The sequence below is a fragment of the Chiloscyllium punctatum genome, chromosome 11 (assembly GCF_047496795.1).
Source record: "Chiloscyllium punctatum isolate Juve2018m chromosome 11, sChiPun1.3, whole genome shotgun sequence".
Taxonomy (NCBI): Eukaryota; Metazoa; Chordata; class Chondrichthyes; order Orectolobiformes; family Hemiscylliidae; genus Chiloscyllium; species Chiloscyllium punctatum.
In genome coordinates, this window is record NC_092749.1 from 69,797,882 (window position 1) to 69,810,092 (window position 12,211).

The window sequence follows — 12,211 nt, forward strand, 5'->3', positions numbered from 1 at the left end:
TGACCACAGGGTGGTGGGGTTGTTCGGTGCATGTGTACTAGAGATGTTCTCTGAAATGTTCTGTGACTTGGCATCCTGTCTCCCCAATGTAGAGGAGATCACATCAAGTGCAGCAGACACAGTAGATGAGGGGTTTGGATGTGCAGGAAAATCTCTGCCAAATGTGGAAGGATCCTTTGAGGCCTTCAATGGAGGTGAAGGGAGAGGTGTGGGCACAGATTTTACACATCTTGGGGTGGCAAGGGAAGATGCTGGGAGTGGAGGGTGGGTTGGTGGGGAGGCGTGGACTTAACGAGGGAGTTGCAGAGGGAATGGTCTCTGCCGAATGCTGAAAGGCATGGAGAGGCAAATATATCAATTGGGGTGGGGTCTGACTGTCGGTGGCGGACATGGCAGAAGATGATGCATTGTCTCTGGAGTTTGGTGGGGTAGAAAGTGAGGAGCAGGGGGTTTCTACTCTTGTTGTGGTTGGAACAGTGGGGTTCAAGGGTGGAGGTGCAAGAAGTGGAGGAGATGCACTGACGAACATTGTTGATCACGTGGGAGGGGAAGCTGCAGTCCTTGAAGTAGGAGGCCATCTGGGATGTTATGGAGTTGAATTGACCCTCCAGGGAGCAGATGTGGCAGAGATGGATGAATTGGTAGTAAGGGATGGCATTTTTACAGGAGGTAGGTGGGAGGACATGTAGTCCAGGTAGCTGTGGGAACTGGGTTTGAAGTAGATGTCCATGTTGAGTCAATCGCCAGAAATGGAGATGGAGAGGTCCAGGAATGGGAGGGAGGTGTCCAAAATGGTCCAGGTGAACTTGAGGTCAGGGTGGAAGATGTTTGTGAAGTTGACAAACTGTTCAGCCTCCTCGTGGGAGCACGAGGTGGCGTGATTACAGTCATCAATGTGGCGGAGGAAAAGGTGGGGAATGGTGCCAGCATAACTGCGGAAGATGGACTGTTCCACATACCCAACAAAGAGGCAGGCATAGCTTGGGCCCATGAGGGTGCCCATGGCTACTCCTTTGGTGTGAAGGAAGTGGGAGGATTCGAAGGAGAAATTGTTCAGGGTGAGGACCACTTCAGGCAATCGGATGAGTGTGTTGGTGGTGGAAGTGTACAGATTGGGTAAGTGGGAAAGGAAGAAACCGAGGGCTTAGAGGCCTTCGTTCTGACGAATGCCGTGATATTGACCTCCTCAACTTGTCCACCCCTCTCCAATCCCTCTGCTCCAACCCCTACCTCACCATTAACCAGCTGACAAGGGGGAGCACAGTGGTAGTTTGGCACACTGACCTGTACACTGCTGAAGCTAGGCGCCAACCCATGGACACTCCTGCCCCCTCGGCCACAACCTCACTTCCCCTCACCAAGCTATCATCTCCCAGACCATCCACTCCACCCTCCACTCCGAACTGTCACCATCAGCCCCCACCTTCATCTATTAGATTACTTACAGTGTGAAAACAGGCCCTTCGGCCCAACAAGTCCACACCACCCCGCCGAAGCTCACCCCACCCATACCCCTACATTTACCCATTACCTAACACTACAGGCAATTTAGCATGGCCAATTCACCTGACCTGCACATCTTTGGACTGTGGGAGGAAACCGGAGCACCCGGAGGAAACCCACGCAGACACGGGGAGAATGTGTAAACTCCACACAGTCAGTCGCCTGAGGCGGGAACTGAACCCGGGTCTCTGGCGCTGTGAGGCAGTAGTGCTAACCACTGTGCCACCGTGCCGCCCACAATCTATCTACTTTTCATACTCTTAACTACCTTTCCCCATATCTAACCCCATCACATTTATCTCTTAGCCCCCTTGCCCTCCCCCCATTTCTGAAGGAGAGCTTATGCTTGAAACATGAACTCTCCTGTTCCTCACATGCTGCTTTACTGCCTGTGCTTTTCCAGCCTCTCAATTTTGACTCTAATCTCTAGCATCTGCAGTCCTCACTTTCTCCACGTATATGTGGCAGCTTTACATTACTTACAGTGTGGAAACAGGCCCTTCAGCCCAACAAATCCACACCAACCCGCCAAAGTACAACCCACCCAGACCCATTCCCCTACATTTACCCCTTAACCTAATACTATGGGCAATTTAGCATGGCCAATTCACCTAACCTGCACATTTTTGGACTGTGGGAGGAAACCGGAGCACCTGGAGGAAACCCACGCAGACAGAAGTGCAGAAAAGCTCTGCTGCAGGAAACTCCAATCTGTACTAGGACTGGTTGAGGGACAGTGCTGATAAGGATATATCCCAAGAAACTGCAAGGATTAGTTAGGCTACCAGTCAGCCCCCAGACCAGGCTGCAAAAGTCCTCAGCCCTTCCTGTAATCGGATGATGGGATGGTAAGTAGCAAGTGAAATTCACACCAAATAGGATCAAGGTAATGATCTGCAACAAAACAATCTCACTACCTCCCCCTAACATACAATGGCAATAGCAGTGCGGATTTCCCCCAGGATCGGCATTCTATGGCTCACCATTGACCAGCTACTTCAACACTGTGAAAAGAGTCAAAGGCTGGAAATTCTATGGTAAGTAACTCAATTCCCAAGTTCCCAAACTCTGTCCTCTGGCTGAGTACAACATTTTCAATAGAAATATGGGAAGAGCAACAAACAATGACCTTGCCAGTAATACTCCTGATCAAAAACAAAACTAATGGAAAAGACATCTACAGTACTTGAGTTTACAATGGCAGAAATTATTCTACATTGTCTTACTTGCATTCTTGGTGCTTGGATCTTTATTAAAGTTAGTGCTGAGTATCTTGCAGTTGTATTTCAGTAAATGATGAGTGAATACATTGAATGGACCCACAGAATCGAAGTTTGCAAATAAAGTCTCTAGTCTACTAAGAGAGCTGAGTGATATCAAGCCAGAGTCGATTTTGATTCTTCAAATGCAATCAGAATGCCCACACTAATGCTTTTTCCAGTATGGAAAGCTGTATTCAGATTATTGTTGCTGACCTCTTTACATAATTTTTATTTGTCCGAAGTCAATCAGAACTGTTGGTAATTTTAAGGTGCTGTTGATTAAATCTTCCCTTATACCTGCCAACTATGTCTGCAAAGTTGCTGGAAGTGTAAATGATAATGGTGCAGGCAAACTAGGCACCACGGTTCTCAGTGAACAATAAACATGTAGATCCTTAACCAATCAGAGTTTAGGGTTATGAAATAAGCAGTGGAAAAACTAAAAGGAAAGTAAAAGGTTAAGCTGTTGAATTTAGGGGCAAATCAGACACCAAAAGAGGGGAGAAAAGATTGAATGAGAGCAAGATTGAATGAATAAGGAACAGCAAAATAAAATTAAATACACAAGTTATTTTTAAAGCCTGTTTAAATATCTGGAAGCTGAAACTTCAGACTAATCATCAAATCATGGAATAGTTACAGGACGGAATGAGGCCTTTCAACCCATCGTGTCTTTTCTGGCCCTTTGCAGGAACAAGCGTGTAATATAGTCGGTTCTGTTAGATGTAACGCGGTAGTTCCATTCTCATGCAATTCCATGTTTACGAAAATCGCGTAGTAGCAGCACCATTTAAACTAATGGTGCCAGAATTGCATTATAAGCAGTACCCATTTTAAAAGTTGGTGGTTTCGAAACTGTGTCCCAATTTGTCAATCGCACTATAGTGAATTTGCATTAATGAAACATGCGTTACAGCAGAATGACCAATATTTAAAATGTGCCAGTTCTCTGGCATCACACCAAGCCCAAGACTGGAAAATTATGTCACATGCTTCTGCAACATCTAGGTCCAGTACTTGATGAGTTGTTGGAGAATGCATTGATGCTGATATTGGCTGCTCTGCAACACTTTGAAGTTTGCATCACATATGAACAGGATAGTTAAAAAGGTGTTTGGCAAGCTTGCCTTCATTGCTTAGTCCTTTGAGTACAGGTATAGGGAATTGGGAAGTCATGTTGAGGTCGTACAGGATGTTGGTGAGGCATCTAAGCTGGAGAAGGTTCAGAAGAGATTTACCAGGATGTTGTGAGGTATGGAAGGTTTCAGTTATAAAGAAAGGCTGGATATGCTGGGACTTTATTCACTGGAGCATAGGAGGTTGAAAGGCAATCTTGTAGAGGTTTATAAAATAGTGAGAAGTATAGACAGAGTTAATGATCGTTGCCTTTACCCGAAGATGAGGATTTCAAGACTAGCAGGCATGTTTTTAAGGTGAAAGGAGAAAGATTTTTTAAAAAAAGATATGTGGGGCAAATTTTTTTAGAGGGTGGTTCACATGTGGAATGAACTTCCTGAGCAAGTGGTGAATGTGGGGACAATTACAACATTTAAAAGACATTTGGATAAGTACATGGATAAGACAGGTTTGAAGGAAAGCAACTCGTTTCACAAGACACAAAAATATACATTCAAGAGCAAAAATCCAATGAATAATTTATACCAAATACTATTATAGAAATATTGGGCCATATTTTGTTAAAACAATTGAAAAGTTAGTGGCTACACTGTTATTAACATGTAAATTGTGTAAGATCTCAGGTGAGAAACAGATACACCCTGAAAAAAACAAGATTGAAAAAATGACTAGTTTAGTTTGGGATTATGTTTGGCATGGTCTGTTTCCGTGCTCTATGACATTATAATTTAATTTTCCACATGACATCAGTTGTTGAAGATGGGAATTCTGAGAACTGCCAGTCAATCTGATTGGATAGCAGTTCTGTAGTCCCAGCAGCACCAGAAATTGTGGTCAACAGGAATGGGACAGCATGCAGTTTCCGATGACTGATTTCCAGCGTCAAGGAACAAGTAACTATGGGGATCTCGGCTGGGACCTGAGGCCTGTGTGTGGACAAAAATAGGGATGTTATTAAAAAGGCCAAGGAGCAGGGAGCACCTATGAGAACAAACCAAATGAGGTAGCACCATATGCTAAAAGGAGGCCATTGATAGAGGTACTGTTCCCCCTTTTCTGCCTGAAGCCTGAGAAAAGTCACTGTCTGGTCCTTTGAATAATGTACCTTGAATAAGTCATCCATGTCACTAAATAAAATGCCAATTATCAAGCACAACCTACCAAGAACAGTGCAGCAATATAGAAGGGATGGCTAATGAAAATGGGAGGGAATTAAATAAAAATAGGCTTCTGAGGAGGGAGTCACTTTTTATATCCAGAAGTGCTATGACACATAACTGTTTTATTGTTCCCTATCGCCGAATCACCCACACTTCCTGGTCAAAGATATTTTCTAAATCAACCTGTTCAGAGACGTTATTATAAACCACTGGAGCAGGTGAGATTTGAGCCTGGTCTTCCTGACTCACAGATAGGGGTACTACTATTACAACACTTTCTGGCCTCCTTCCCTGCTGCTAGATCCTGCCATCTTTTTGTGGGAAAGATTAAGGTTGTGTGTGAAAAGGATTTTAAGTGGTCATTAACTGACCAATTAGGGCAAGGAAAGGTGAGTTGGTCTAGGCTTTCCCTTCTCACCATTAAATGGTGAGGAGTTTGGGCGCTGCTGGAAAGACTATTTGAGGAATTTAATGGTCACTGTTTCCCCACCCACCTGCAAGCTCACCAGTGATCCCTGAAGTAACTCCATGAAGGACAATATCCTGTCACTAAGTCACCCTTTATATACAATTCAAGTGTAAATTACACTGACCTAGCTAGATGAGCCAGCTCCCGAGTGAACAGAGCCCCAACACTCCTGTGTCAGCTAGGACTCCCTGATTGGGACTATTAACTTGGTCCAATCAAGGGACTGATTCTCTACCTAGCTGACTTTTCTCTATACACTACAGTCCCTTGTGAAATTGTGCCCAAAATCTATCCATTCTCAGCAAAGTAACTTCTCAGTAAGACGACTAGGGCCTATTTCTGTTGCCTGTAACAACTAAACTGCCCAGGCTTCATGTTGGGCAAAATTCAGAATAGGTCACATGACTGTTACATTCTTCTATTTTGCCATTTTAATCCAAAATTCAATTTGTGAATTTAATTTTTGTGACTGGTGATATTAACAGCAAAATGTCTTGCAATGCTAAAAGGGGATCAATGAAGCTAAAGCTAGTTTTTCAATCTTGGCTTTTAATTGTGTGACTGTTTGTTTCTCACCTGAGGTCTTGCACAATTTATGTGCTAATACCAGTGTGGCCACTAACCTTGCAATAATTTTAACAAAACATGGCCCAATATTTCTGTAATAATATTTTGTATACATTTTTCACTATTTTTGCTGTTGAATGTATATTCATGTATCTTGGAATATTGTATGCAATTCTGGTCTCCCTGTTATAGGAAGGATGTTGTTGAACTTGAAAGGGTTCAGAAACGATTGACAAGGATGTTGTCACAGTTGGAGAGTTTGAGCTATAGATAGGGGCTGAATTGACTGGGGCTGTTTTCCCTGGATTGTCAGAGGCTGAGGGGTGACCTTCTAGAGATTTATAAAATCATGAGGGGCATGGATAGTGTAAATAGACGAGGTCTTTTCCCTGGATCAGGCAAGTCCAAAACTAGAAGGCATAGGTTGAGGGTGAGAGGTGAAAAATTTAAAAGGGACATTAGGGGCAACTTTTTCAAAGGGTGGTGCGTGTATGGAGTAAGCTGCTGGAGGAAATGGTGGAGGGTGGTACAATTACAATATTTAAAAGACATCTAGATGGGTACATGAATATGCAGCTTTTGTGTCTAACCATAGTTCTGTCTCCTTCTGTGATGTATCTAAATACTCAAAATTGCTGTTTGTTAAATAAACAAACATTTTCTCAATACTTTCATTCTCTGGAGTCAGACTTGCTCTTTCACTTTGAAATGATTCCATGCACTTTATTAGATGCTTTCAGAAGTTCTACTTCTAATATTAAGGCAGTTATTAATATTTTCTTGCTTCCCTTCTGATCTCTCTCTTTTCATCTCCCTGTTAACATTTTCATGAACTGAAAAAAGCAACTATAAAGTTGGTACCAATAATATTCATTTTTATTTTAATCTCTATTTATCCATTGTATATTAAACCTCTATAAATCAATGCCCTCCTTTTAACCTTATTTTATACATTTCTTCCTTGAAGGTAACTTACTGATCTGATCTTTCAACCTTTTTGCTAACTTATCTTCCTAATTAATTTGGACCAAATCTATTCTCATCTTGATGAACTTTTCTTTCCCTGTCCATTATTTTTTTTTTCTTCTTTCTTATCCTAACAATGTTGTGTTCACTGTTTCCCAACATTTTCTAATATTTACAGATCAGTTATTTACCCATCAATATTTCTCAGAACAATGCTTTGCTTCATACTGGTCAAGGAAACACTTTTGGATGCATTCTTAAAAAGTGGAATACGCTATGACGACATGTATGACTTTTATTCCATCATGTATTTGGTTAGTTAAAATTGAGTAATGTTGCTTTTTTTTTCTGGCATATCTTTCCGTTTTACTCTTCAAACAGCTTGATGGCCTGTAATGTTCACCTAGAATATATTATGTCTTCATTGCATCTATTATAACACAACCCTCTGGATATTCTTCTGTGATCACGCTGTGCTCGATTGTTCAGTAATCCTGCCACCCAACATTTTGTGTCCTTCCTAATCCTCAGAAGGTGTTATAACTGTACATATTAAATTTCCAGACTTGTTCAAACTTATTTCTGTCTATGTTTTAGCTGTTATGTTACATCAATTTGCAACAAATAAGCTGTCCAATTTAACTGTGAGTGCTTTATGAATTCATTTATATACCTTTAATCATGACTCCATTATTTTTGACATTGATCCTTATTCTTTTTCCCAGTTTTCTAATTTTTCAGATCTTCTTACCTCTTCCGCAATGTTTTTGTCTCACTACCTTTTATCTTATGATATTTTGTCATTGTTTATTTCTGCTATACATTCTGATAGCTTTGTTAATTTCTCTCCTGCCCCTTACCAAGACATTCCTCAACTCTTAATACATTACATTTAATTGATTCAATCACTTCTCAAGGATATTATGTATAGGCAAAATTAGTGACGTTCTGATCCCATGAACAAATTGTCAAAACCTGCCATTTACTATACTTTAGGTAGTTCATACACAATGTTGATGCAGTAACTAATAGTTCTATCCATATTTCTACTATAAAAAGAAGCTTGGTAATTACTTCTATGTTTTTAATTGACAGCACATAATTCACCAGTTTACCTGGCATGGCACAGTCCTTGTGAACTGCCTGTGAGTTTACTACTTCCAGTAAAACAAACGTTTTGGATTATGACTAGATTTGCATCTCTTGTATGGGTTACTGTCACCACATTTAATTATTTCTGGAGACTACATTTCCAAAAGGGAAATCAGTAATAATTCATCAGGAGCTTGACAGGAGACTACTATGTTCGTGTACATAAGATAGTCAAATGTATTTCATTTTGTTACTTTACCCATGGCAGAAACATGGGCAACTGTTTGCAGCAGTAGGCATATTTTCAACAAACATTGCTGATCATTGAACAAAATGATAGTATGCTGGGGCAAATTGCTTAAAAGAGCAATATACTCTCAGATGTTTTCACATCATTCTGCATAAAGTAAATATTTATGAAAGGAGCTTGAATTTTCTGAAAGTCAGAATGGTAAGGCATACCATAATTTATTTAACAAACTGTCCTTTGTTTTGTTTTTCCCAGGGTTGTAAAGTGCAGGATCATGTTGTCAAGTTACCCAGTCAGCTTCAAAATGGTAAACTTACTTCAGGATCAGTCAGCCAAGTGTACTATGATGTCCTCCAGCACAAAGACGTTGTCTGTGTGCCATTCAGTAAAACAGAGGAGAGGTAACTTATAAAAAAACGTAATCTCCAATTTGTACACTTAAACTTGGCATTTTTGTTTTATTTTTATACATTTTTAAAGTAATGAATTTTTGAATGCTGGTTCTTGTTTTGAAAAATTGGTTTTGAGGAAGAAGGAACAGGGAAGGTGCATGAGTCCTGACCAACAAGTCATTGGTGCATTTTGCTGTATGCTAACTTTTAAATTTTTTTGCTTATATATATATATGCATTTATCAATGTTGCTGTCACATCTATATTTACATTTATCTAAATATATATTTATATAATTCTATATATAATCCATATAAAGTGTATATTTATATTTTATAGATATGTGATTTTATTTTATTATGTTTCTTGATATCAAAACAATTAAAATCAGTAGATCCTTGCATGAATTTACTACAATTCAGATGAAAATCAAAATGTCCAGAGATTTCAAAAATCTGAAAACCAGAAGAAATAATTTCTACAGACCTAATTTTTAATCTCTTATCCAAATTTAGTACTTAGTTGTGTTGTGTTGATAGTTTGTTTTTATTCACACATTCATACTAACAATCAGACACATAGCTACAAAAATAGCAAAAATTTTAACTTTGCCGAAGGCTTATACTTCATTGTAAAACAGCAAGTTAAATTATTTCAACAAATTCTGTGATTTTGGAAAGAGCGAAGAGCCTTGCCATTGTTTCAGTTTTACTGGCAACAAGATGCAGTATCAAACTGAAAGCTTAATCAATAGACACGTATTGTGGTGGCTGCAGCTGAATTCCTGGGAGACATAAAAGTAACAAAAAGCTTGCATTTGTCTAATGCCTTTCAGAATGTCAGCACTACAGCTAAGGAAGTACTTGTGAATTGTCGTCTCTGGTATCATGTTGCAGAATTTTGCTGTTAGAATGAGAAGATATTTGGAGGGAATAGAGAATGGAGAGGTCTCTATGAACAACATTCATTACTCTGTTGAGGGAATGGGAAATATAGTTCATCTCAATGCTGTTTAGTTGGGCATTTCCTTTTACAAGATGCAGTTAAAATAGTTTGAGCATATTCATGCAATACGATACTGATGACTGGTTGAAGCGTGCTTGATTGTGTCTACTAAATGTTGGCTCAAGATGGTGAGGAACACCATTGACGGAAAATGCCTCTGGAACTTTGTTCAGCTGCAGCAAATAGAAATTCTAAAGAATAGTAACCAAGTAAGTAAAAGAAAAATAATAAACTTGTTGGTCAAAAATGCAAGTGATGAACATCAGAAATATTATATTATATTATCTCCACTAAGGTCTCTGGTACATCATTATGTAAAGATAATGGCTAGACGTTGTCATCAGAAATCAAAAAGAGATTAAAGAAAACAAAGAATTTTGATATCAAGGTGGTGGCAGAGTAGCAGGGTTGTGTGCAGACTCTTGAGCTCGAGGCTCATCCGCTCCTGCCTGCTTTCTTTCTTTTTACTTCTGTTTTTTTCCTTTTAATTTTTCTTTGTTTGATTTTCTTTTGCGACGGGTTAATCAGTGGTATCGGCACAGCAGCTTCCCAGTGGTCGGAAGCAGCAGCAGATGCAAGTCCTCCCAGTGATTGGAAGCAGTGACAGCAGCAGGGGCAGCAAGGATATCCTTTCAGTGTTTGGGGCCGACAGTAGTGGCAAAGCTCCTTCATTGATTGGAAGCAATGTTGGCAGGGGATGTTTCAAGATGACAGCACCAGCAAGGTGATATCTTGGCAAGGCAGTGATGGCTTGGCCTGGCAGTGGAGCCAGGAATCTCTGATTGCAATTGCAAGGACTTTTAGTATTATCAACGCAGCAGCAGAGACAGGGACTCCTGGTTTTGAGGCGAGTGTGGGTTCCGCACAGGACCTGGCCTCAGCAGCAAGATGGGCCCAGTGACAATGAGATGGCACCTAAAGAGTAGCAACTCCTACAATGGTGGGTATGCCACAGGCAGCAGCGAGGCAGTGTCATTGGTGAGCTGGCTCAGGGCTCATGGCGGAGGGGGCAGGCCTGTTTCAGTTGTATCTTTTATTCTTAAACTATTCAAAATGGTGCTGGATTGTTGAAGCTTTTCACTGTATTTTGCTGTATTAGAGTCATAGAGATTTACAGCATGGAACCAGACCCTTCGATCCAACCTGTCCATGCCGAACAGATATCCCAACCCAGTCTGGTCCCACCTGCAAGCACCCGGCCCATATCCCTCCAAACCCTTTCTATTCATATACCCATCCAAATGCCTCTTAAATGTTGCAATTGTACCAGCTTCCATCACATCCTCTGGCAGCTCATTCCATACACGTACCACCCTCTGCGTGAAAAAGTTGCCCCTTAGGTCTCTTTTATATCTTTCCCCTCTCACCCTAAACCTATGCCCTCTAGTTCTGGACTCCCCAACCCCAGGGAAAAGACTTTGCCTATTTATCCTATCCATGCCCCTCATAATTTTGTAAACCTCTATAAGGTCGCCCCTCAGCCTCCAATGCTCCAGGGAAAACAGCCCCAGCCTGTTCAGCCTCTCCCTGTAGCTCAGATCCTCCAACCCTGGCAACATCCTTGTAAATCTTTTCTGAACCCTTTCAAGTTTTACAACATCTTTCTGATAGGAAGGAGACCAGAATTGCACACAATATTCCAACAGTAGCCTAACCAATGTCCTGTACAGCCGCAACATGACCTCCCAACTCCTGTACTCAATACTCTGACCAATAAAGGAAAGCATACCAAACAACGTCTTCACTATCCAATCTACCTGTGACTCCACTTTCAAGGAGCTATGAACCTGCACTCCAAGGTCTCTTTGTTCAGCAACACTCCCTAGGACCTTACCATTAAGTGTATAAGTCCTGCTAAGATTTGCTTTCCCAAAATGCAGCACCTCGCATTTAGCTGAATTAAACTCCATCTGCCACTTCTCAGCCCATTGGCCCATCTGGTCAAGATCCTGTTGTAATCTGAGGTAACCCTCTTCGCTGTCCACTACACCTCCAATTTTGGTGTCATCTGCAAACTTACTAACTGTACCTCTTATGCTCGCATCCAAATCATTTATGTAAATGACAAAAAGTAGAGGGCCCAGCACCGATCCTTGTGGCACTCCACTGGTCACAGGTCTCCAGTCTGAAAAACAACCCTCCACCACCACCCTCTGTCTTCTACCATTGAGCCAGTTCTGTATCCAATTGGCTAGTTCTCTCTGTATTGTAAAATGCAAGTGTCAGTAAATCATTCAATTCAATTCAAGAACTTGCACTTTTACAGCAGCTTTTACAATCTCAAGGTATTCCAAAGTACTTTACAGACTATGAAGTGTGTGATCATTGTTGTAATATAGGAAGTGCAGCAGTCAATTTGTGCATAGAAGGTCCATATACAGTATTAAAATAGAACATGCCATCCATAT

The 12,211-nt window shown here is 41.0% G+C and overlaps 1 protein-coding gene across 4 annotated transcripts in view; it reads left to right on the forward strand.

Annotated features, from left to right (window-relative positions):
- sanbr (SANT and BTB domain regulator of CSR) overlaps positions 1–12,211 on the forward strand; it is an 808,920-nt gene that overhangs the window by 700,405 nt on the left and 96,304 nt on the right. For all 4 annotated transcript variants that reach the window (XM_072580998.1, XM_072580996.1, XM_072580997.1 and 1 more), the window contains one exon: positions 8,662–8,807. In XM_072580998.1, coding sequence (XP_072437099.1) covers positions 8,662–8,807 — 146 coding nt within the window. The remainder of the gene's footprint in view (positions 1–8,661; positions 8,808–12,211) is intronic.